The sequence below is a fragment of the Talpa europaea genome (assembly GCF_964194135.1).
Source record: "Talpa europaea genome assembly, chromosome: 8".
NCBI classification, from domain to species: Eukaryota; Metazoa; Chordata; class Mammalia; order Eulipotyphla; family Talpidae; genus Talpa; species Talpa europaea.
In genome coordinates this window covers 122,157,557-122,180,808 of record NC_140075.1, presented here as the reverse complement: position 1 = coordinate 122,180,808, position 23,252 = coordinate 122,157,557, and the positions used below count along the sequence as shown (strand labels likewise).

At 71.5% G+C, this 23,252-nt stretch overlaps 2 protein-coding genes across 2 annotated transcripts; both read left to right on the top strand.

Annotated features, from left to right (window-relative positions):
• Positions 1–8,245: 8,245 nt before the first annotated feature.
• GPR132 (G protein-coupled receptor 132) lies at positions 8,246–11,707 on the top strand (the record flags this gene model as incomplete). Its single annotated transcript, XM_084240347.1, has 3 exons — positions 8,246–8,418; positions 9,109–9,275; positions 10,629–11,707. 3 exons carry the CDS (start codon positions 8,246–8,248, stop codon positions 11,705–11,707), a joined length of 1,419 nt encoding a protein of 472 aa, XP_084096473.1.
• Positions 11,708–17,183: 5,476 nt separating this feature from the next.
• Positions 17,184–20,025, top strand: CDCA4 (cell division cycle associated 4; the record flags this gene model as incomplete). Its single annotated transcript, XM_084240346.1, has 3 exons — positions 17,184–17,226; positions 18,788–18,871; positions 19,377–20,025. The coding sequence occupies exons 2-3, from the start codon at positions 18,852–18,854 to the stop codon at positions 20,023–20,025; spliced, it is 669 nt and encodes a 222-aa protein (XP_084096472.1). The 5' UTR covers positions 17,184–17,226; positions 18,788–18,851.
• Positions 20,026–23,252: the final 3,227 nt, after the last annotated feature.

Below are 23,252 nucleotides of genomic sequence, written 5' to 3'. Positions count from 1 at the left end.
CGGGGTGACTTAGACACCCAGGCCCACAGTGTCTTCCCTGAGGCTCCACTCTCCCTAAGCAGGGAGCGCTCTGAGCCCGTGCGTGGGGGGCGCCGTGTGGACCCGGGGGCCCGACAGCTGACCTCTGAGTCCTGGGATGTGCCTCACAAGACCGTGAGTGTCAGTGGGTGGGCACCAGCCAGGACCTGGCGATCAGGCCTTTCCTGTGGTCTCCCTTCATCAGGACATGACCTGGAAGCAGTGCCCCCAACCGGAGTCAGCCCCCCAAGATGAGGATGTGGGGAAAACACACAGGGTAGAGTGGATGTCAGGTGGGTGGATAGAGGTGGGGCTGGGGGGTGAAGGGACAGGCAGTGCCGTATTAACGTGGGGGGCAGCCGGGCCTCACAACATGCTCTGCTGTCTGAAAGCGTAACGCGTGGATGGGGCGGGGGCAGCCTTCCCTGCCGCTGCACACGGGCCACTCTGGCTGCGGCTCCTCCGAGACCTGCCTGAGGTGGGGGCGGGCAGGGCGGGCACAAGTTCCCTTTTATAGGTATTGCCTGGTCATAGGATGGGCCAGTCAGGTGCGAGCTATGAGCTGATTGGTGCTAAATGGTCCAATCAGCCCCAGGACTAAAAATGGCCCAATCAGATTTATGGGTGGGGACCCTGAAAGAGGAGCTCAGCCAGGGCCCCGGGAGCTGTGTGGACTCTGTCTCTGGCCCCGGAAGAGACAGGACGGCCCAGCTGCTGACCTCCGGGAAGAAGAGCAAGGACCTTTCTGAGCCTGGCGTCCCAGAGAGCGGCTGCTGCTGGTGTCGTCCAGCCCCCCACAAAGATGTGGTGTCTCTGGCACCGGTGACTGGTGGTCACTACTGGCCAGCGCTGTCCAGCGGTGTTGACAGGTGACTGGCCCTCTGCCGACATCTGAACGCTGGACACGATCGGGTGAGACAGCCGGTCACTCAGAGCCTCAGTAACTCTGCTTTCTCCTTAGCTGAATCGCCCCCGCAGTGGTTGCTCCCTGAGCCGAGGGGCCGGCGCTTGTGCGGGCAGAGCCACAGGGCCTGTCCTCCGCCGGCACGGCCTCGGGCGCTGGGCCCTGCTGTGCAGCTGCAGCCAGCCCAGGCCCGCCCTGTCCCAGGGAGCCCTGCAGACCGGCCCTGGTCCCACGCTCTTCCCCGTGGGAAAGCAGCCAGACCCCACAGGCGAGCTGGGCAGGGAGGGCACGCCGGTGGCCTGCCCGGGTCCTGAGCACGATGCCCCTCTGCCCTTGCCAAGCCAGACACCGCGCGGGAACGCTGCTGTGCAAACCAGGACGCTCTTAAGGGCCCCAAATCCCCCAAAGATGGGTGGGAGCCACAGTTGTGAGGCGACGTACCCGCACAAGGGCAGGGACAGCGCTTGGAAGAAGGAATGGACTTGAATAATCGGTGATGACCCGGTCCCCTATGGCAGCGGCTTCGGTCACCTACCAGGGCAGGCTCCCTGCCCTTCTGGACGGCCACGCTCAGCTCCCATGGGCGGCAATGGGCCGCTGAGCCGGACCCAGGGTGCGAGGCTCCACCAGAGACCCACCGCCAGGCAGCCACGGCGGGGGGGGGGGCTGCAATTGGGGGGCGACCCCTGCACCCGGAAGCCCAGCCCTTGCTCATGGCTCCCTAGGGGCGGCGGGGCAACTGGCCCCCCTGCGGGGTGCAGGTGTGGAGTGCTGGCCAGTCTCTCCTCAGCCTCCAGCCCCACACCCTGCAGGATTATTTTGCCAAACCTGGAAGGAAGAAGCGCAAGGATCTGTCTGCAGATGACGGGAACTTACATGTAGCAAACCAGCAGCTGCACCAAGGCCCTGTAAGAACACACACCGGAGCCTGCCCAGGGCTGGCACCGCCCGCCTGCCGTGTCTCCAGGCGCGGAGGGTGCGTGACAGGGCGGGGGCTGCCGAGTGGGCGCCGCTGTTGAGCCTGGAGGCCATGAAATCCGGGGAGGGAGCGGCTCTGCTTGGGCTCGGGAAGCCAGAACCGAGGTCACAGTCGGGGCAGAGACAGGCGGGGAACCCCCCCCCCCGGACTCCTCCCATGGCCTTGCAGAGGCAGAAGCCCCACCTAACACTCACGGGGAGCTCAAGTGCCCCAGCAGCTGAGGGAATTACCCCCTCTCCTCCTCCCAGCCAGGCCGGCCGGGGGAGGGACGAGGGCCAGGCCCAGGTGGGCTCTGGGGGGAGAAAGCCCCGGACTAAGACAGGCTGAGGCTCCAAGTGGGGTCCCCGCTGCGTGCAGCCCCCTCTCTATCACCCAGGGTGCCAGGCCCCTCCGCACTCTTCCCGGCTGGCTACCCCATGCCCTCAGGTATCCACCTCTGTTCCTGCCCTCAGCCCACCTGCCCCAGGCCTGCCCAGAGGGGCCAGGTGGCCTGCACGGGCCACATGCAGAAGGTGGCCCAGGGCTCCGAGCCGGGAGCAGGCATGCGGCGCCCGCGGGCCAGTGTCTGCGTGTGTGCATGTGTGCCGGGCTCCCTGCCCCTCGCACACCCGTGTGAGCTGTGCATGCAGCCCTGCTGGTCATGCCCTGTGAGGGGCCTCCAGGGGCTGGAGGCACGTGGCGCGTCCGGGCAGGTGTGGGCTGCACCCTCCATGGGGTGGGGGCGCCCCAACCCAGGAGGTAACAGCTTGGGCAGGAAGTGGGCAGCTGCTGCCTGGTCCAAACTGTGGGCGGCCTCACATGCACAGGTCCCACGCACGCACCCCTCATGTGCCGTCCCCGGCCTGTCCGCCCGCCTGCTCTGGCTGGCCTCCAAGTCCCCTGGCTCCCGTGCCCGCGCCCTGCCCTGCCCTGGGCGGTGGCCCCGGCGCTGACCGCACACCCTCTGTCGCCTGGCCCAGGCCGCGCCCCACTGCTGAGTGAGCGGAGCTGGAGCCCCACAACCTGCAGAGGAAGCCTCTGGTTTCCTGTCGAGGCCATGTCAGCCGGTGTTTTTCCACGCGGCCATGGTCTCCGGTTCCACGGGGGTTGGGGCGAAGCGAGCCCCCCAGCGCCACATTCCCTCGTCACTTCTGCTTTCACACACAGGCGAGGGGCAGGTGCCGCCCGCAGGCACCCCCGGAGCTCTCCCGCCCTGGCCACCAGCGGCTAGAGGGGGGTTTGCTGCCGCAGGGCCAGCCCCTTCTCTGGCCACCGTCCACCCCTCGCTGTGAGGGCAGCGGGGCCGGCCAGGCTCTGTGGCAGGACGGGCGCCCGCGGGCCGAGGGGCCTGCACTGGCCTGCTGTCCGCCCTCACGGCAAAGCCCAGGTCTTCTGAGGTGCTGCATGTCCCCTGGGGCGACGCCCGGGGCGGGGACCTGGCCTGGATCCCCACTCCTTGCAGAGTTGCTGTGGGCGGGTCATGGGGTTCCCAGAGGCGGAAGGGCGGGGTGCGCGACCTCTGTCGATGGTAAAACTGGAAAAGGAGAAGGGGAGCAGCCCCTGGGGTCCCTGGCTTCAGGCTCCACCTGCTGCCCGGCGTCCTTTTGGGCCGCCCCCACCCCCACAAGCGCAGACAGGGCTCCCCATGCGGCCGCGCCCACGGGGGCTAGGCTGGTGGCCCAGGCCTCGTCTCAGCGCAGGTGGCTGGTCTGGGGACCCGCGCTGGACCCGAGGTGGCACCCCTGCTTCTGGGACGCGTCCCGTCTGGGCACACAGCCCAGGCCGGCCGCTCCGTTGTGGCCCTTCCCAGGCGGCTCTGCCCCCGCGGCGCCTGGCTGAGGAGGCCCCTGGTGTCCTCCATGGGCCAGCTTCCGGGGCCCTTTGGCACCAAGGCCCATGGGGGCCGGTGCCCACCGGGTCAGGACTCTCTGGGGCAGGGCCAGGGCGACCCTCACCCTCCAGTGCTCCCCCAGGGGCAGCTGAACATGGGACCCCAAGCACCCCAGGGCCCTGGCATCCCTGGAAGTGCCGTGGGTCTCCTGGAAGGCCAGTGCGCACCTGCTGTACCTGGGGGGCACCTTCTGCCAAGGAAGGGCAGGGTGTGTCCAGGGCCAGTCGGGGGCCGGGAGCCCCCACTCTTCCGCCCCGAGGCCCAGGTGCCCGCTCCTGCCAGTCACTCCTCCCGAGTCCAGCCTCCTACTCAGGCCCCCGGAGTTCTCCCTCCTCTTCCCAGACCAACCCCTGGGGCCCCTTCTCATCATGGGGGCCCATTTCGTCCTGGCCCGTCTGTGGCCCTCACCCAGCGGCCCCAGGTGCACACACGGCGCCATGTGGTGCCCTCCCCTGGGCACAGGCCCACTCTGGGCGGCCCTGGGAGTCCTGGCCAGACGGTACCTGACTCCACTCAGGGTGTCAGAGGAACTCGAGGGCAGGGGCCCGGTTTCAGAATCACCGCACTCCGGGACGACACTTCTCGAAATTCCGCCCCCTCCTCTCTCAAAACTGCCCCAAAAGTCCCCTTCTGGAGGCACCCGGGACTTCTCCACGGCGCCCTGCCTGCGGGGAGGTCCTGCCTCCCCTCCCCCGGCCGGCTGTGCTCACGGCCCCGCAGTGGGTCGCGGGAGGGGGCAGGGCCGGCGGGAGACCGCGTCCCAGGCCGCCAGGCCCAGCATCCGTGATCCAAGACACGGCCTCCCTGGTCACCGTGTAAAGAGCCAGGCCACATGGACACCCTCACAGAGCAGGGGCCCACTGGAGTGGCCTCAAGAATACACGAGGGCCACGTCACTGGGCTGCTCTGCGCCGGGCCCCCGAGTCCCGTCCCAGCCCGCTGGCTGACGGCTCACAGCAGTGTCCACCCTCCCGCCGGGGGGGGGGGGTGGCAGCAGCGCGGGGCCGTCCACGTGTGTGTGTGACCACCGGGCCGGGAGGAGGGACGCCCGACACCCCTAAGGTGCGGAGAACCCGAGGACACACGCCGGACATGGGCTGGGGGGGACAGGTCACGGCAAGGGGTGAGGCTGCGGGGTCTGCTCGGCAGGACGGGCACAGGGCTGGGTGCACCTGGCCGCCAGGCAGCACCGAGAGCCCTGGGGCGGGGTGGCCCTGGGACTTGGCCACACGCAGACCGCGGGCTCCGAGGCCCGGAGCCTGTGGCCGTGGCCGGCACGTGGCTGTGGCCCGCCAGGCCCCCGTGTGCAGGGTGGGGAGGAGGGTGGGGTGGGGGGTGCGGGGGGTGGAGGTGGGGTTCTGGAAGGGCTGGGGCCGGGAGCAGCCGGCCTGGCTGTGCATGGGCCCTGCAGCAGGTGCCCGGCCTTCACCCCAGGATCCAGGAGCACATGCCCCACCTGAAAGCAGGGGAGCTTCAGTGCTGGATGTTTCAGTGATGAGCAGTTTCCGTCAAGAAGCGGTGAGCGTGGCCTGGGGCGATGCGGAAGACTTTTGGGGTCACGGCACCTGCCCCAGGAAGCGGGGGACCACAGACAAGCCACCACCTTCTGAGGGTCCCTGGACCTTGTCATAGGGGTTTCCAGGCCCCCAGGCCTGCAGCCCCACCCCCTTCCAGGACCGTCTCTGGGGGGCAGGGGTGCCCAGGAGGGGGAGGCAGACCCACTCCCTCAGCTCCACCCCTGCCGGAGGCTGGGTGGGGAGGGGCCTGCTGGCCCGGGCAGCGGTGGAGAGCAGGGGGTGACTGGCAGAGCTGGGGCCGGCCGGGCAGCCTGGCCTGGGCCTGAGCCACAGAGCTGCTGCCCCAGAGGGTGAGGACCAGCCCCGCAGCCTCGCTCACCGGAGCCAGCCTGGCCCTGGAGGCGGGGATGCCGTGGCAGTGCTTGGCAGGTGCTAGGGGAGGCAGCCAGTGCGGCGGGCTCCAGTGGAGCTGGGGGGCGGGTGTCCGGGACAGTGAGGCCCTCCGCAGGCTGGGGGGACACCCAGGACTGCAGCGGCCTGGCTCCCGTCGCTCCTGCCCCTGCTCAGTGCCAGGCACAGTCCCCCCAGAGGTGTTGGGGCCCCTCCCTGTCCCTGGGCTGAAAGAACCAGGGCCGGTCAGGCCATGTGGGGAGCTGTGGGAGCCCCCATGGTTCCTCTGGCTCACCCCAAGTCCAGGACCAGCTGTTGGACAGGGCTGGGTGAGGTGGGGCTGCGAGCCGGTGGCTTCTCCCCCTTGGATCCAGGCCAGTCCAGCCAGGGCCAGCAACCCAGGAGGGCACCTGCGCCCAGGCTGAGGGCTGTGGAGACCCTGAGGGGGATCCCCACACATGCCCCGGCTCAGAGGCGGGGGTCGGAGCCTGTGTCCCCAGCAGGGCACAACCCCCAGGAGGAGGTGGCGGGCCCACCCCAGGGGTATCAGGCACAGGGCAGGGGCTGCAGGGTGCAGGGTGGGGGGCTCAGCTCCCTGGCAACACCTGGGCACCCCTGCTCTGTGCCATCCTGCCCGGAGGCAGCCGGGCCAGGCCCCAGGGAGGAGCCGGTTGCCCCACCGGGGGTCCTGCTTCGCCTGGTACCCGGCCCCCACCTCCTGCGGTTGGGCAATAGCACTAGACTCTCAATGCAGAGTCACAGGTGACAGCCCTGGCCTTCCGGGCTCCTCCCCTCTGTCGGCCTGGGGCGGGGGTGGGGGTTGTCGAGAAGCGCGTGGACCCAGCCACTTCCTGAAAGCCCTGCAGGCCTGCGGAGGGGAAGCCGGTGGCTGCGACTGTGAGTGTGGCCGGTGCGCGGGCTGCTGGGTGTCCACTGGGGGGCCGGGGCTGGTGGTGGACACCAGGCTTCTGCTGTTCCCCTGGAGGCGCTACCACCCTGAGACTTCTGGAAAGTTCTCTGGCCTGGCTGCTGGCCCCAGGGACTGGAGAGTCCAGCCTGGACTGATCGGGACCCCAGCTGCCCCGTGCTGTGGCTGATCTCGGGGTGTCAGGGTGCCGAGGCCCCGGTGCCGCTCTCCAGGGCCTGTCTGGGCAGCGGGTGGCTGGGGCCTGAGCAGGGCCAGGTGGACAGAGGGTGTGGGGAGCAGGGCTGTGGGCAGGGGCTCCCTCAGGGGTCTGTGCTCAGCAGACTCCCTGCACCTGCAGGACGGGGGGATGCACCCTCGGCGGGCGTGCGGCGCACGTGGACGGCAGAGAAAGCACACACGGGGCCTGGGCCTTGACTCCCTGGCGCTGGACCGCCAGCCCCCACCTGCAGGGCACAGAGCCGCTCAGCCGCACCCACCCAGCGCCTCCCCTCGGATGCCCCCAGGATCTGGGGCTCCACGTGGGTGAGAGGGCGCAGCGGCCCCCTGCCCAGAGCGTCTGGCGCATGGGGCAGCCTTGAGGGTCAGAGAGGCGGCGGGAGGCGCAGTGCTCCCTGCGGGCGGGTGGGGCCCTCAGAACCGCATGCTGAGCATGCCTGCCCCCACCCAGAGGCCCAGACTGCCTGGGGCGGCCGCTGCCAGAGTCCAGTGCCAGCACCTGGCGCTTCCGGGCCCAGACCCCCAGGGGACCCACAGGTGGGCCGGGGTGGGGGTGGGTGAGGGCAGCGGCGGCCAGGCGTCCCACGAGGGTGGGCAGCCCTCGTCAGGCGCCCACCATCCGACCCCCTCCCTGGGAGCCAGAGAGGACCCGGGCCCACCTGCACCGCCCAGCACAGCTGGGGGCGCAGCCCCCCAGGACAGGCCATGGGGCCCCAGGCTCACGGGCGGCCGCCTGGCCTGACGGGAGGCTCACGCGCTGCCCCACCCATCCTCGCCGGCACCCTAGGGTGCTGGGGGACTGGGAACGTGGGCCGGTGCCGGGGGCAGGGGCAGGCTGGGAGGGAGCAGGGAGGGGGGCCTGGAGGAAGCAGAAGTGGGGCGGTAGGGTGGGGAGCGGGTCTGCGGCTGTGAGTGGGTGGGGCAGCGTCTGGCCTGCGGCTGCCGTGACACAGGACCAGGGCTGCCGGGTCCTCCTGGAGGTCAGGGCCCCCGCCTGGGCCCCCAGCCGGGCAGTTTGGTCCTGGGCCGGGGGTGGCTGCATGTTCTCTCGGGGCCCCAGCCCCCACCTGCCTCCCCTCTATGCGGCCAGGCCCTGGCGCCGGCCGCCTCTGGGCCTCAGCCCCCGGGCCCATGGGTGCAGCCACCAGCCTGGCAGCCCCGCGTTCCCCGCTCTTGCTGAAGTGCTCTCCAGACACCCCGCGCCCGTGGCTCTGGGGGAGCAGGTTGTACCCCCGGGAGGGGTCATCCCCCCATCTTTCCAAAAGCCAAGGTGACCGCTGATGTTGGAAAGCAGCAGGGGAGGCCAGGGGGCCCTCCACGCTCCCGGTAGGGGCATCCCCGCAGCCTGCCCCCCAGGGCCCTGCACGGGGGCTCCCTCGCCCCACGCGGGGTGTTGGGTCTGGATCTCACGCTGGGCCCGCCCATGTCAGGGTCCCGGCAGCTTCCCCCTGGCGGCCAGGCCCGGGCCTTCTCCTCGCCCCAGGGGCCGCCCGCCCCGCTTGCAGGGGCCGGCCCGGGACGGAGGGCAGCGCGGTGGTCCCTGAAGGCCCTTCTGCAGGGGCACGCAGTGCTGGGAGAGGCGGCTGGCGGCTCGGGGTGGGGCCGGGCAGCCCACAGCCCCAGGTTCTCTGCCCGCCAGGGAGGGGCGCGGGTGGCGGGGTCCCTCTGCCGAGACGCAGGCCTGCCTGCAGGAGAGTGGGCGCAGGTCCTGCTCCGGGCGCCTCCAGGCCTGCCCCAGGCCTCCCAGGGGTCAGGGCGGAGGGGGCGGAGGGAAGGGGCAGAGCCAGCACCCGGCGGGTCGTGCTGTCTGCGGGGGCGTCTCCGGGTAGAGAGCGGGGGGCGCTCGCAGGCCAGGACATTGGCGGCTGCTTCACCCCGGGAAGCGCCTGGTTAGGACCCCTCGGCCAGGCCAGGGGCGGGGCGGGCACTGCTGGGGCTCCCCGCGTGTGAGCGCAGCGCCCCCGAGCTCTGGGCGTGCGAGGGAGCAAGGAGCCAGCTGTGGTCCAGGAAGGCGAGCTCCCCGGGCCAGGGCGAGGTGGGGGCGTGGGGGGGGCATCCAGTCAGCTGGGGGACTTTGGGGGCTTCCTAAGTCCTCCCGTCTGTCTGATGCTGGAGGCAGAGGCTGCCTGGGGTCCCCCGGGCCGGGCTGCAGCTGTCCCTCCTTTGTCACCCCCGTCGAGGCTCAGCCACCCCCAGAAGCCTGGATGTGCAGCCCGGACGGTGGCGCCTGTTCCCCTCAAAGCAAGAGCCGCGCCCCGGCCTAGTCCCGGCCTGCTGTGTCCACAGGACGGAGGCTCAGCCTGACAAGCCGGGGCTCCCCCTACCGGCACTCGCCGCCGTCCTGCTCCAGCTCCCCAAAGCAGCTCCGTCTCGCTCGCTCTTCCCGCAGGTGGCTCTGGACCCGGGGACGGACTCGCGGAACCGGGAGGCCCTGACACGCCACGGCATGGAAGGTGAGCCCGCCTCGTGGCGTTGCCCTTCGCGAGGGAGCCTGGGCGCTTTGCCAATGCACTTTGCCTCACCATCCCCCCAAAACTGAGTGTCCGAAAGCATAATTCTCAAAATAAAAACAGACCGGGAGACAACCCCCAGGGGCTCCGGCGAGAGCCTGGGCAGAGCCGGCTCCCAGGTCCTGGCACGCTGGGAAGCCCAGGCCCAGGCCGAGGGGACCGCGGGGCTCAGGGCCCCCGGAGGCGCCCCAGTGGCCCGAGACCCTCGCCGCCTCCCGCCCCCTCCCCCGGCCTCAGCCGCCCCCTTCCCGGCGGCAGGGGGCCGTATGCGCCGGGCCAGGGGCAGACCCTCAGTGCGGCCCTCCCCCGGGGCTCCCGGGATGGCAGGCGTGGGTGGTCGCGGTGCCCGGGGGCAGCGTCACAAGTGCGGGCGACGCAGGCGGGCCTGAAGGAGCGCCGGTGTCTTGACACGAATGAGTTGGGAAAAACCCAAAAGAAACCCATGGAGCAGCCGCAGGTCCAGACGGTCCCGTGACTGGGGTGGAAGAACAGGAGTGACAGGCCGCCCGGCCCCTGCCCCGCCCCGCAGCCCGGAGTCTTGTCCAGCCCCCAGCAAGCCCCGGCCCGGCCCTTCGGCCTCCTCCCCCCACCCGTCAGGACCCTGGTCGTTGCGGAGTCAGCCTGGACGAGCCGTGGTCTCCTCTGCGTCCTGCTGTCCGCTCGTCAATGGCGCCAGTCGCTCTCCTGCGGCCTGAGCTCCCCTCATGCGTGACCTCCTGTGTTAACAGCGTCTGGGGCAGGTTGTGCTCTGGGGGTGGGGGGGCAGAGGATGTTGCCTCAGACGGCAGCACGCAAGGGCGTTTCACTGGAAAATTGTGGTTTTAAACTCGTATGTGTCAATCAACAGTAGCTTCAAACGTATAAAGCAAACCTCGAGAAAATGACAAGAGGTGGACAGTCCACCACCCCTGGGGCTGGTGACTGTGTTCCTCAGTAATTGCTGGTTGGGGTCAGGCTGCGGCTGTGCCCCGCGGGGGAGGCGGCCGCCGGCCCTGCGTGTTGAAGGCGCACAGGAGAGTGCCCGCCCCACCTGCAGGGAGGACGCGCTTGCAGCAAAGCGGGATGCGTGCGAAGACGTCAGCGCGTCATGGGTGCTCTGGGTGGCACAGCTGGTGTCCTGCGTCCACAGGGCCACCAGCGGGCTAGAGGGCAGCCATCTCGGGGTCGCTTTTAGAAACCCAGTGGCGGGTGTGTCCTGGCTGGTCACCGCAAGCCTTATCCCTTCCTAGCACCGCCCAGTCTCTTCCAGGCCGGCGGTTCCAGGGACCTCGCTCTCGTCCTCACTCTGTCCCGCAGGGCTCGAGACCGCCAATGGGGAGCCGTGCCAGATGCCCTACAACAGCAGCAAGGTGATCCTGATGGTCTTGTACAGCTCCGTGTGCACGCTGGCGCTGCCAGCCAACTGCGTGACGGCGTGGCTGACGCTGCTGCAGGCGCTGCAGGGCAACGTGCTGGCCATCTACCTGTTCTGCCTGGCGCTGTGCGAGCTGCTGTACGCCAGCACCCTGCCGCTCTGGATCATGTACATCCGGGACAACCACCGCTGGGGCCTGGGCGACAGGGCCTGCAAGGTTACCGCCTACATCTTCTTCTGCAACATCTACATCAGCATCCTCTTCCTGTGCTGCATCTCCTGCGACCGCTTCGTGGCAGTGGTGTACCCGCTGCAGAGCCGCGCACGCCGCCACCAGAAGGTGGCCATCCTCGTCTCTGCCGGGGTCTTCGTCTCGGTCGGTGCCATTTTCTCGCCAGTGTTCAAGGTCACAACGAACATGACCTGCTTCGAGCCAGTGCTGGTTAACGAAACGACCGCCATCTACTACTACTGGCGCTTCACCTGCGGCTTCGTTGTGCCACTGTTCGTCATCGCCTACGCCAACTGGCAGGTCTTCAAGAGCATCAGGCAGTGCATGGGCTTGAGCGCCGCCCAGAAGGCCCGGATAAAGCGCCTGCTCATGGCCGTCGTGGCCATCTTCCTGGCCTGCTTCACGCCCTACCACCTGGTGCTGCTGATCAGGGCGGCTGCCTTCTCCAGCCACAAGGGCAACACGACTGCCCTGTGCCTGCTGGAGCGTGACTTCTTCTACACACCCTCCGTGGTCTTCCTGTGCCTGTGCACGGTCCACAGTGTGGCCGACCCCATCATCTACTTGCTGGCCATGGACCTCAGGCTGCGGGAGGACCTCAGACACCTCAGCTGGAGCCACTGGCACATCAGGGCTGACTCCACCTGGCTCGCGGCTTCCAGGGACTCAGAGGAACCGCGGTTGCCCACGCTGCCCACCAACAGTGGCACCTTCCCCACGGCCGTGCACCCCCCGGGGGCCCAGCAGGGCACGGGGCCCTCCCTGAGCGCCCTGCACGAGGAGCCCTGATGAGCCACACCCCTGGGCCCGGGAGTGTGTGTGTGGCCGCAGGACCTGGGGGAGCCCGGCCGGGAGGGGCGCCCTGGGCCAAGCAGGTCTGCAGGTGCCCTCTGCCCACGAGGCCCCACGCCCACGCTGGATGTGCTGAGGAGCCCGGACCACGGCTTGTTCCTCCAGCACGGCCTGGACTGGGCAGCCCCTCGGCCTTTAGCCCTCGCCGAGGCGGACAGAGACCACCCTGGGCGTCCTGGTGGCCGAGGGGAAGGGCCCCCAGAGACCCTCGACCCTGTGAAGGCAGCTCCGGGCCGCTCCCCACCCCCACCCCAGGGCCAGAGACACCTCCCTGAGCAGGTGGGTGGGGAGCTGACCCTGCACCCCAGTGCTTCCCTGGCCCTCCCAGGCCGTGGGGCCCCGGGGAGCCCCCTCGGCGTGTGCGCCTTGCCCGGCCGCGCTGAACGACGTGCTCCCTTCTGCAGGGTTTTGCTCAGCGAGCTGCTGAGAAGGCGCGCGCGGGACAAGCTCATGAGTAAGAAATAAAAGTACAGACGCAGGCGCCAGCCCCACCTTCCCTCCCGGAGAGAGGCTCTGCCTTTCCCGGCGTCCCCGCCACGTCCTGGAGGGCCCGGCCGGGGTGAGCCTTCTCGCCGGAACCGTGTCCTGGGTGGGGAAGTGAAGGGCAGGGGTTCCGGGGACAGTGTGGGGCTTTCGGGGGGCAGGGGGGACGCTTGATGTTTCCCCTGGCAGAGGGCTGCCGAGGGGCCGGGGCCCGGCCAGCAGGAGGGACACCAGGGATGCTGCCCGGGGCTGGCAGGGGAGGGGGTGCGGGCGCCTGGGGCCGGTGCCCGCCTCCCCACTCTTCTCCCTGACGGCCAGTGTGGCCTGAGCACCGTGGCCCCCGCACCGGGCCCACCCGGCCTGGGCGTCTGGTTCCGCCGCTGGTGGGAGGGGCAGCCCTGCAGGTGCCCGTGCCTGCCCCCTGCGCAGGACGCCGGCGCCCCAGCTGTCAGGGCCACCCAGCAACTTCCCCCGGCTGCCAGCTGGGCCTGGGCGGACAGGAGGGCCCAGGCCCGTCCCCGCAGCAGGGACGGGCGGCCGCAGCGCGCCGGGAAACCTGGGGCAGCGGCGGCATCAGGGCGCGGGGCCAGGGAACCCCTCGGGGGTGCGGTGCTGGGGGCAGGCCGAGCCCAGCGGAGCCGCGTCCGCCGCAGGGCGGGGAGGAAGGGCCGCGGCAGGACAGGCAGGGGCGCGGGGGGCGGGGGGCGCCCGCAGGGCACCCCGGGCTCAGCCGTCCGGCCCGGCCGACGCCCAGCCCGCGGGCCCGCGCTCCCGCCTGGGCGCCCAGCGCACCTCACGGACGAGCGGGGCCGACCTCTGAAGCGGGCGGTGCGGTCGGGGCAGGAGGCCGGATGGGGACGCGGCGGCCGCCCCCGCCCGGCCCGAGAGCCGCCAGAGGCCCGAGAGGCCGACGCCGACGCCGACGCCGACGCCGAGCCAGCACGGGCGGGCCCGGGGGGACGGGCCACCGCCTGCGGGCCCCCCCGCGCTCCAGGGCGGCCTCCCGGGTGTCTCCCAGCAGGAGGCTCGAGCCCGCGTGGCCCGCGCGGCCGCCTCCCCCGGGAGCCTCGGCGATGCCGCCGCCGGCAGGGACGCCCGCGGCCGCCGCCCGGGCGCCGCCAGCAGCAGCCGCGCCGTGAGCCCCGCCGGTGCGGGCCCGTGGGGCCGAGACAGGACGGAGGCCCCGGCCCCCAGGGCTGCTGCTTTCTTCTTGGGGGCCAGGAGCAGGGTCCCCCCGTCTTTCCTCTTCCCCTGGAGGCGGGAACCAGAGCCTCACCGCCGCCCCCGGGGCTTATATCCCCTCTCAGGTGCCCCCCCCCCCACCGCTGGCTTGATTGGACCGCGTTTCAATCCTGCGGCTGATTGGACCATTGAGCACCTATCAGCTCACAGCTCGCACAGGATTGGTCCATTCCACGATGCCGGAAGTGCGCGGCTACATAAAGGGGCTCTGAGGAGAAACTGCCGCAACCGCCGGGCGACGACGCTTGCGGCGGTCGGTGAGTAACTGGGGCAGCTCCCGGGCGCTGACCGGTGAGTCGGGCCGCAGTGGCGGCTCCGGAGGCGGCTGGCTCCACCCGCAGGCCCCGCCGGCCGAGCGCCCGCCCCAGGGCCCCCGCGGCGCCTGCGGGGAGGGCCGACTCGGGCGCCGGGCAGGCCTGGGGCGGGAGGAGGAAACGAAGCCGCGGGGAGGCCGCGAGGCCACGGCCGGAGGGTCGACGCCGGGGACAGAGCTGCCGGCGGTGGCGGCCAGGCCCAGCACCCTGGGGCGCGCCTGCAGGCCGGGCGGCGGCCTCACCCGGGCAGCGTAGGGGCGGTCGCCGCTGGCCCCCAGGAGCGCTGGGCAGCACTGGCCAGTGTGGCGGCTTCCCCTGGTCCCCAGGAGCGGCGTCTGGACACCCAGTGGCCGCAGCTCCCGGGGGTCGCTGGGCGGCACCAGCAGCAGCTCTTCGGGGCGCCAGGCCCGGCTGGGCTCCTCTCAGGCAACGCCAGAGACCCCGGCCGGGGCTGTGACCAAGTCCCTCGGCGCCTCCCCTCCTCCGGGGCGCGGCTGGACGCTGCGCGCCCCTTTTCTCGGCGGGCGGCGTCTGCCTCAACGCCCGCCCGCTCCGGCTTATATCCGCTCGCGGGGTGTCCCGCTCACAAGTCTGATTGGACCATTTTTCAATCCTGGGGCTGATTGGACCATTTACCCATCAGCCCACAGCACCTGATTGGTCCCTTCCACGATCCCGGAAGTACACTGTTATATAAAAGGTCTCTGAGGCGCAACTGCCACAACCAAGGGTGAAAACGCCCCTGCTCCCGCCGCTGCGAACCCGTCGCAGAAAGTCAGAGCAGGACCAAGAGGGGCCGCTCCCCGCCTTCCGCGGGCCCGCGCGCCTCCGGAAAGAGCTGGTCGGCCCGTGGCGGTGAGTCTGGAAGTGCAAGAAGGGGCCGGGGTGACCGAGCTTCCCCGGGGGCGGGGGGGTGTGGAACGGCGGGCCCGAGCCCAGGCGCCACCCCAGGGCGCTGACCACCCCTGCCTGGCCCTCCGCTGCCCGCCTGGGCTCCGCTGCCCTTCCCATAGGCCTGCCGTCGCCGACGGGACGCCTGCCCGCCCCGATCCTTCCCAGCGCGCCTGCGGGTCCCTGGGCGTGTCCTCCGTGCTGCTGCTTTTGGGGTTCGGCAGTAACTTTCGTTCACTCCCTCTTGGGGTGACTCCCGTGGTCAGTACACAGTGGCCTTGCTCAATCTGGGGCTTCAGATGGACCGAGCTGTGGCCCCTGCAGTTCTTTTCTTTTCTTTTTTTTTTTAAGATTTATTTATACAAGAACAGGGTGCAGGCCGGAGCCGCGGGGGTGCCTCTCCCCAGAGGCAGAGTGGGGAGCAGAACAGGCGGATCCACTGAAGCCCACTGCTGCGCCCTGTGGCATCTCCCTGGCCGGGATCGAACCCGCGCTGCAGAGGCTGCGGACGCTCCACACGCTGCCGCAACCCGCTGCGCCTCCCGGGAGGCCCCCCTGGGATTAAGCCCGAGCTGGAGCCCTCAGTGTGGGGTTAGTGCCGGGGCTTTTCTGCAAACTGGGGGTGAAAGCCTCTGGAGGGCGCCGGCCCTGGGAGGGGCCGTGGCAGGAGCGCGCGTCCCCGGAGAGGGGCCGCCAGGGAAACCGGCGGGGGCGCACCTTGGCCTTGGGGAGCCGCCGTAGGGGAGCAGAAACCTGCCCCCCAAGTAGAACTTTTCCGGGGAAAGCGTGATCTCGGAGGCCGCGTGGTGTCTGCTCGGGCGGAGGCCGCGCCCTCGGCGCAGCGAGGGCTCCCGGGGCCCTCGGCGCCCGCCGCCTCCGGCCCCAGCGGCCACCCTCAGGCCGGCTCCTGCGAGGCTGGCCGGCGTGCCGCCTCCTTGCCGGCCTCGCGCGCCCACGGGCCTCCGGAGCGCGAGCAGCCCCGGGGTCCCCGCTGCCGCTGTGCCTGCGGCCTCCGAGCGCCTGACCCAGGGGGGCGCGTTCGGGTTCCGCCTTCGCCATCCCCCGGGGCAGCGCCGACGAGCCGCGTCCAGCGCGGCAGGGGCCGTGGGCCGCTGTGGGGCGGCTCGGACACGGGGAGGCCGGCGCAGCCCCTGGTAGGCAGGCGGAGGGGCGGGCCGGCGGCGCCCGCCGGTGGGGCAGTTGCTGGGCCGCGGGGCAGAGGGTCCCCCGGGGAAGCCAGGGGCACGTGGGCGCGGACAGTGGGCGAGAGGACGGGTGCCCCCGCTCGGCGAGCCCCCCACGCCCCCTCCGCGCCCCCCGGGCGAGGGAGCCCCCCGGCGCGGCGCAGGGGTGGGCCCGCAGAGGAGGCCCGGGTGCCGGCCCGCACCCCTCCCGGCGGCGGCCGCCCGCCCTCTCAGCAGTCGCCGCGGCCGCGCTGAGCCCCGCGAGTGACCGCGCCGGCCTGGCCGCTGCGCTCGTGGACGTCGCTGCTGCCCCTCTGGAGCCCGCGAGCCTCGTCTCCCCGCCCTCCCTCCCGGGGTAGGCGGGTCGCGGCTCGCCCGGCGCTGCCTGCTGGCGGGTGGCGGGGAGCCCGGAGGCGCCGGCGAGGCCGCGCCCGGGGACCGCGGGGTCGGCGCCTCTCCGGCGGCTTCTCCGCGGGCCCGGCCCGGGTCTCCGACCGCGCGGTCGTCTGGAGCCCTGACGGCCGGGCGGGTCTCCGCGGCCGCCCCGCCCTCCGCCGCCCTGGCGGCCCCGCCCGCCGCGGCCTGGCCGGCCTCCGTCCGCGGGCGGCGCTCTCCCGCCCTCGCTGGGCGCTGCCCGCCCGGGGGCCGCCGCCCGGGACCTGGCGCTCGGCGCGGGCCTTCCCGGGCCTCCCCTCCCGGACAGCGGGCGGCCCTCGGCCCCGCCCCCGCCGGCCCCGCCCCGCCGGCCCCGCCCCCGCCGGCCCCGGCCCCGCCCCGCCGGCCCCGGCCCCGCCCCCGCCGGCCCCGCGGTCGTCGCGGGCTCCCCGCCCGCCCCTGCGGGCCGCCGCCGCCACGCGAGCCCCTGCGCGCCGGGCCGTCCCCACCCGGCCGGGGGTGCGCGGGCCTCAGGCGCGCGAAACGGCGCCGGGACGGGTGACGCGGGGCCGGGACGCTCTTTGAGACTCTCCGATGAAAACAGATTATCTTCACCTCTCGCCCGCCCCGCCCGCGGCCCGGCCCCGCCCACTACTCGGGCCCGCCCACGGCCCGACCCCGCCCACGGCCTGGCCACGGCCCGGCTCAGGGCGGCTGGCGCAGGCGCGCTGGGGCCGCGCGGGGAGCCCTGGGAGCTGGGCGAGCGCGTCTCCAACGGCCCGCGCGGCGGCGCGGGAACCGCGCAGAGGCCCCGCCCCCGGTTTGAATCGGAGGCCCCGCCCCCCGCGCTCGGCCAACCCGCGGCGGCGCCCGGAGACCCTTTGTGGGCGCCGGAGGCCCCGCCCGCCCGCGGCCCCTCCCACGGCGGCGGCGCGGGCGGCCAGGTGGGCCCGGGGGCGGCGGCCAGGTGAGCGGCGCCCGCGGCCGGCGGGGGCTTGTGGGCGGGGGGCCGGCTGGAGGGGCGGCCGGGGGACCCCCGCTCGCGGCCCGGGCTGGGGTCCCGCCGCCGCTCCCGCGCGCGGGGAAACGCTTCCTGCCGCCCCCCGCGTGGCGAGGCCGCTTCTCGGGGAGCCCGGCCGCTCGGGCTTGTCGGGGCGTCGGGTCTCCCGAGCCTGTGACTAGGACAGGTCCGCGCAGCCGCCCCTGCTCCCCGCCCGCCCGGGCCAGCAGCCCTGGCCGGCCGACCCGGGCGGCCCTCGGCGGGGAGCCCCCGCGCCCCCGCCCCCGCGCCCCCGCGCCCGGCTGTCCGGGCCGGGGCGGGCGTCGCCCTCCCCCCCTCTGCTCCTCGCGGCGCGGGGCGCGCTGCCGGGCCGCTGGGGTCGCGGGGCCGCCTCGCAGACCGGCGCCGGCTGGTGACACACGGCCTTGCCGAGGGCCGGCAGGACACGCCTGCAGCCCCGGCTTGGGGCGCCCCGGCCCCAGCCATGGGGCGCGCCGCCGTCCCTGTGTCCTGGCTTGAATTGCTTTGAGGAGCGCGAAGTCCCTCTCGCTGCGCCTTCCCTGCCCGCTCGGTGACCTGCTTCTCCGTCAGCTTGGCGGCGAGCAGGTGCCCACCTGGGCACCGAAGCTGGCGTGCGGTTGGCCCAGCGCCCTGGCCAGTGGAGGCTGACATCAGGGTAGACGGGGGCAAGAGGGGGAGCCGGCCGGTGCAGGTGCGGGCGAGTGGCAGACACAAGCTGCCAGGGACGTTCCTGAAGCCGACTGTCCCCAACAGGACCAGCAGGGAAGCGTGCTGTGGGACAGTTTCCCGGGAGAGGCCTCCTGCCTCCCTCTCCTGGCGCCAGGCACCGGGAGGGCGGTGCACCCGGGATGGCGCCAGGGCGGCGGGGCAGAGGGAAGGCCCTTTCAAGCCCGCAGGAGCCAGGCACCCCTGCGTGTGCGGACGGGGCCTGCACCTTCCTACAGAGGCTGCTCCCGCGCTCAGCCTCCTTCCCTTTACAACCAAGGTTGAGAAGAAAGCTCGGCCAGCCGTGGCCTTTTTCTAGACAGCGCGGTTGGTCTGGGGACCGGGTGGGCTGCAGCCTGCTTCGGGCAGTGGGGGCGGGCAGTGGCTGCCCCTCAGATGCAGCTCGGGCCTGCTGGCCGTGGCCACTCACTGGGGCCTGGTGCAGCGGGCCCAGGGCGGCCGCCGGCAAGGTGCTGGGGTGCTCGGCAGTGGTCTTACGTGGTGGTCAGGTCTGGGCAGTGCCGGGTCTGTGCTGGCCCCACTGTCCAGACCGGGGACTGCTGGGACCAGGCGGTACCTGCACTGCCTTGGCCCCCCAAGTTGGCGCTGTGCCAAGTAGGCATCAGAGAGTCGGCCTGGGTGTGGGATGGACCCCTGTCCTCTGTGGACAGCAGGGCCCCAAGACCCAAAAACTTATTGAGAGCCCAGCTGGGGCCCCACTAGGCCTGTGCTGGGGGTCACGGGCTGCAGGGCACCGCCTCAGACCAGGCCTCCTAATGGGTCTGTGTCCCCCTCTGCTCAGCGGCCCTCAGGGTCACTTCAGGACCACAGTCTGTGTGGACTTGCCCACGCCCGGTGGTGCCGCCATGGCGTCCGCTGGAGCAAGGTGAGCAGTGGGACTGGGCCCCCAGGAGGCCCGCGGTGCCCGGCTCGGTTGCCCTGGCCTCGGGTTTGTTTACAAGCGGAGACGGTGCCGTGAAGGCGCAGAGCACTCCGGGGCTGAGACCCTGGCGGGCGCGTGTGCTCTCCCTCTCCCGGGGGTCTCCTGCGGGCCTTGCCGGAGGGCGCCCGCCACCTGGCAAGCCTCTGGACTGGGGCTGTGCTGGCATGTGGGACGGTGCCCCGGCTGGGATGGGAGGTGCCCCGGGAATGCCGTGGGGACCGGCTGTATGGGGCAGGGGTCAGCCCGGTGCGGGTGAGGCTAGGCTTGGTCCCTCCCCTCCATCACCCGCGCTGAGCCTGGCGGGGCGACGGGGGCCAAGTGCCTGGGGCCCGGCGGGACCTCCGTCGCCTGGCTGTCGGCTACTCCCATCGAGCCAACAGTGGGCGGAGGGAGGTGGCATGGGGGTGTCCGCCGGGCCGGGCACTAACGGCGTCTTCCTGGGTTCCAGCGACGCGATGCTGGCACGAGGGCTGAAGAGGAAGTACCGGGACCGCGAGGGCGAGGCGGGAGGCGCCCTGGCCTATGGCCTGCAACGGCAGTCGCTCCTGGACATGTCTCTGGTCAAGCTTCAGCTGTGCCACATGCTGGCGGAGCCGAGTCTGTGCCGCTCCGTTCTCATCGCCAACACGGTCCGGCAGATTCGGGAGGAGATGGCCCGCGACGGCACGGGGTGGCCGGGGGCTCCCCCCAGCACCGGTCGAGCGCTCCCCGACCGCCTGTTGTCCACAGACCTCCTGTGTCGCCCGGGGTGGGAAGGACCCGGCCACGAGCAGGACCTGGCTCCGAGGGACCTGCCCAGCAGCCTCCAGGAGGTGGACAGCCCTCGAGAAAGCAGAGGAAGCTTCCAGAAGTCGCTGGACCAGATATTGGAAACCCTGGGGAGTAAAAGCCCCAGCTCAGTGGGGGAGCTGTTCTCAGACGTGGACGCTGCCTACTATGGCCTGGACGCCGTGCTGACGGGGGTGGCCGGCGGCACCGCGGGGCTCGGTGAAGGGCTGGAGGCCTTCGCCGCTGTCACCCCCTCGCCTCCCGGCTGCGGCTGCCAGCCGGACCTGGGGGAGCTGGAGCACGTGGCTGGCGTCCTGGTGGGGGCCTGAGCCTCCAGCTCCCGCCGGGCGCCCCACTGGCTTGGCACCCGCGTGTCCTGCGTCGTGTCCCCGGGTCCACGTCGGACGCTGGTGTGCTGGGGCCCTGCTATGTCTCAGCGATATTTTTTAAATGTTTTGTACTCGGGTCTCTAGAGTCTGAGCTGTCCTCGCGGACGGTCTGCGCCACGGTGGCTGCCAGCGCCCGCTCGGCCTGTGGCTCTTCTGGCTCCAGGTCTGGCGTGGTCTCCGAGGGCCGCTGTGCGCTGGGGGGCCTCCCCCGGGCACCCACGACGTCACCCGCTTTGTTAAACTGTCCCTGAAGGGCGGGCGTGTGGTCCTCGTCTCCGTCACAGCCCCCACACTGCCCTCCGAGGGGACCTCTCCCGTGGACGTGGCTCACGCACCCCAGGCCGCCTCCATGGGAGCCGGGGTGCACAGGCTCTGCCAGGCGGGTCGGGGCGGGGGCCCGGGGCTCCCCACCCCAAGCACATGCTGCGCCAGGCTGCCCACCTTGATTTGGGGGCCCCTTGGCAGGTGGGGGCCTGAAGTCCCAGGCAGAACAAGGCTGGGTCTCAGCTGAGCTCCTGAGGGGACTGCGGCTGCTGGCCGGTGTCCGGCCCCAGGCCCCCAGGCCGGTATGCTCACGTCACAGGTAGACCGGGCCCCACAGGCACCCCCAGGGTCTGGGTCTGGACGGAGGCAGAGGCTTCTGAGCGGCTGCCGAGTCCTGCCTCTCCCTCCAGGAAGCCCCCCGGGGCCTCTGCGGCTGCGCGCAGCCCATAGCCGGCCCCGCCCCTGGGGAGCCCCTGGGGAACAGAGCAGCCGTAGGGGTTCCTGCCTTGGGGCTTCTGAAGTGGCGGTGAGTGGACCTGCCTGGAGGGGGCAGCAGAGCTGGACCAGTGGCCAGAGACACGCTGGACTTGCCCTCCGTTCTCCGCTTCAGCATTTCAACTTCTTGTGCAGTCTGCTCGGCCTGAGCTCTGCTGGCCGGCCGGGAGGCTGTGGGCCCGCCTGCCTTCCCTCCCCCGTCGGGACGTTTCTCTTGATGTGGCTTTCAGTCCTGACTGGGCCTCTGCTGCCCGTGCTCTGGTGGGGCCCGGCTGTGGTCTGCTGTGTGCTGGGCGGGCTGCCTGGCTGCCGCCGCCGCCGAGCCTGTGGACGCCCACCCAGGGCCGCCAGCCCTCAGCTGCCTGCAGGCCCCTGCTGGGGGTTAGGATGGGGTTTCCTTGCAGCCCCCGTCCGGGCCCACATGGTCTCCAGGCCTCCCCATGCCTGGGTAGGGAAGCCCGGATCAGAACTGGGGCTCTGCCAGCCAGGGGGCTTCTCAGCCGCTGCCACCTCCTGGGCCGCTCTGAGGGGCCCTTAGGACCGCAGGGAACCCCAGGGTCCTCGCAGGGGCCCCCCACTGAGGGCCCCAAAGCTTCACACAGCAGTCTTCCAGGCCTGGAGCCAACCTGGAAACGTGCTGGCCCCCATCAGGGTGCAGCGTCCTGTGCCTTCTGACAAGCGTGGAGCCCCGGGCCTGCGGACCCCCTTCTTTCTCAGACTGTGGGGAGCCTCCCACTTCCCTGGGGGGGCCTTGGGGGAGAGGCTGTCTGAGGTTAGGCCCTGCTGCCACCAGGTGTCAGAAAGGGCTGCTCGGCCACTAGACCGGTCGCCCCCACCATGACCGGAAGATGGGCTCTAGGAATGCCCAGGGGTGGTTCCTGGGCCAGCTGGCCAGCTGGGACACAGCCTCCTGGGAGCCCTCCGGGCGCCTCTGTGCTCACCGGGTTTGGGGCTGTGCACGGGGATATGCAGGGAGCCCTGGCATGGCCCCTCTGACCCAGTGCCACCTCACCGCGGAGCCCCCACACAGGAGCTAGACGGGCGCAGGAGGGTGAGGCCCAGGCCCCAAGGCCAAAGTGAGGTGTGTTGCTGGGTGGAACTGGCTCCCCTGGCCCTGCTGGGCTGGGGTGTGGGCCGGGGCCAGGCCTCTGTGCCGAGGGCGCCACCTGCAGGCCGCCTGGGCCCCCCAGGGGCTGCGCTGCCCGAGTGCTGGACTGGCCCATCCTGCTGCAGTTACGGCTCTTGAGCTGGGGAGAGGGTCCCGGCTTCTGCTGTCGGCCTGGTGTGGTTTTGGGGGTCCTTAAAGGGGGGCCACGAGCCAGGTATGGCGTCTCTGGACGCAGACAAAGTAAGGAAAGCATCTCCCGGAACCCCCAGAGGCAGGTGCCCCTGCCCAGGGCTGCGGGGACTGGCACATGGGGGTGGGGGGCAGCCAGGGCCAGCAGCGGCATGCTGGACAGGATGGGCAGCTGCCGAGGGCTGGCCTCCAGGTGGGCAGGGCAGGGTGCACACAGGGAGGTTCACCTGCTGGGCAGACTGACCAGAGGGGCCAGTCCCTGTTGAAGCGGGGTGTGTGTGGCGCCGCCAGCCACAGCCCTCCAGGAGCTGCAGAGGGCTGGGTGCAGTGTGGTCAGGAGACAGCGCCCCCTGCCTACCCACCCGCCTCTTGGGCCATCGTGCCCAGCCCCATCCAAACAGGGCTGGGAGCTGCTCCCCTGGCCTCCACCGTGCACAGAGCAGCCTGGCACCCCCACACGTCTGAAGAGTGGCAGGGAGGGCCCCAGCCCCAAGAGGCACCCAGGTCTTCTGCTTCTCTGGGGAGAGCACCAGCCCCTGGGCCTGGCTCAGGTTCTGCTGGGGGAGAGTAGTCCTGGGGTCTCCCCCCCCGACCCCCGTCTCCATGCAAAGGGCTAGGGGATGGAGGGCAGTGGCAGCCGAGGAGCCATGGCGACCCCCTTTTTCATGCCCTCTGGCAGGGAGCCTGATCCTTGGGGGCTGGGCTTCCCCACTTGCTGGAAAGGCTAGGGGAGGTCTGGGCCTGCAGTTTTGGGCCCATTACTGCCTGCACCCTGAACCCCAGTACCCAGCTTTCAGCTCAGGGAGACTGCCAGCAAGCTTGAGACCCCTGAGTATGGAGGGGACAGGGCTGAGGGCCATCCAGGGAGGCGTCCCAGCCCGTGTGTGCCACCTGGACTCCACTAGAGAGACGGGCAGACGCGGATGGGCTCCCCAGCCCCTGGACACCTTCTCCACTCCCTCCCCTGGGGCCTGGGGGCCAGGTTGGGCTCAGGAAGGATTAGGCTGGAAGGCAGGGCTGCCGGCTGGCCCCGGAGGTGAAGGCAGGAGCCGGCTCTCTGGGGCCAGCCCCCCAGTTATGACTGCAGGGTGAGCTGCAGAGCTCTCCACAC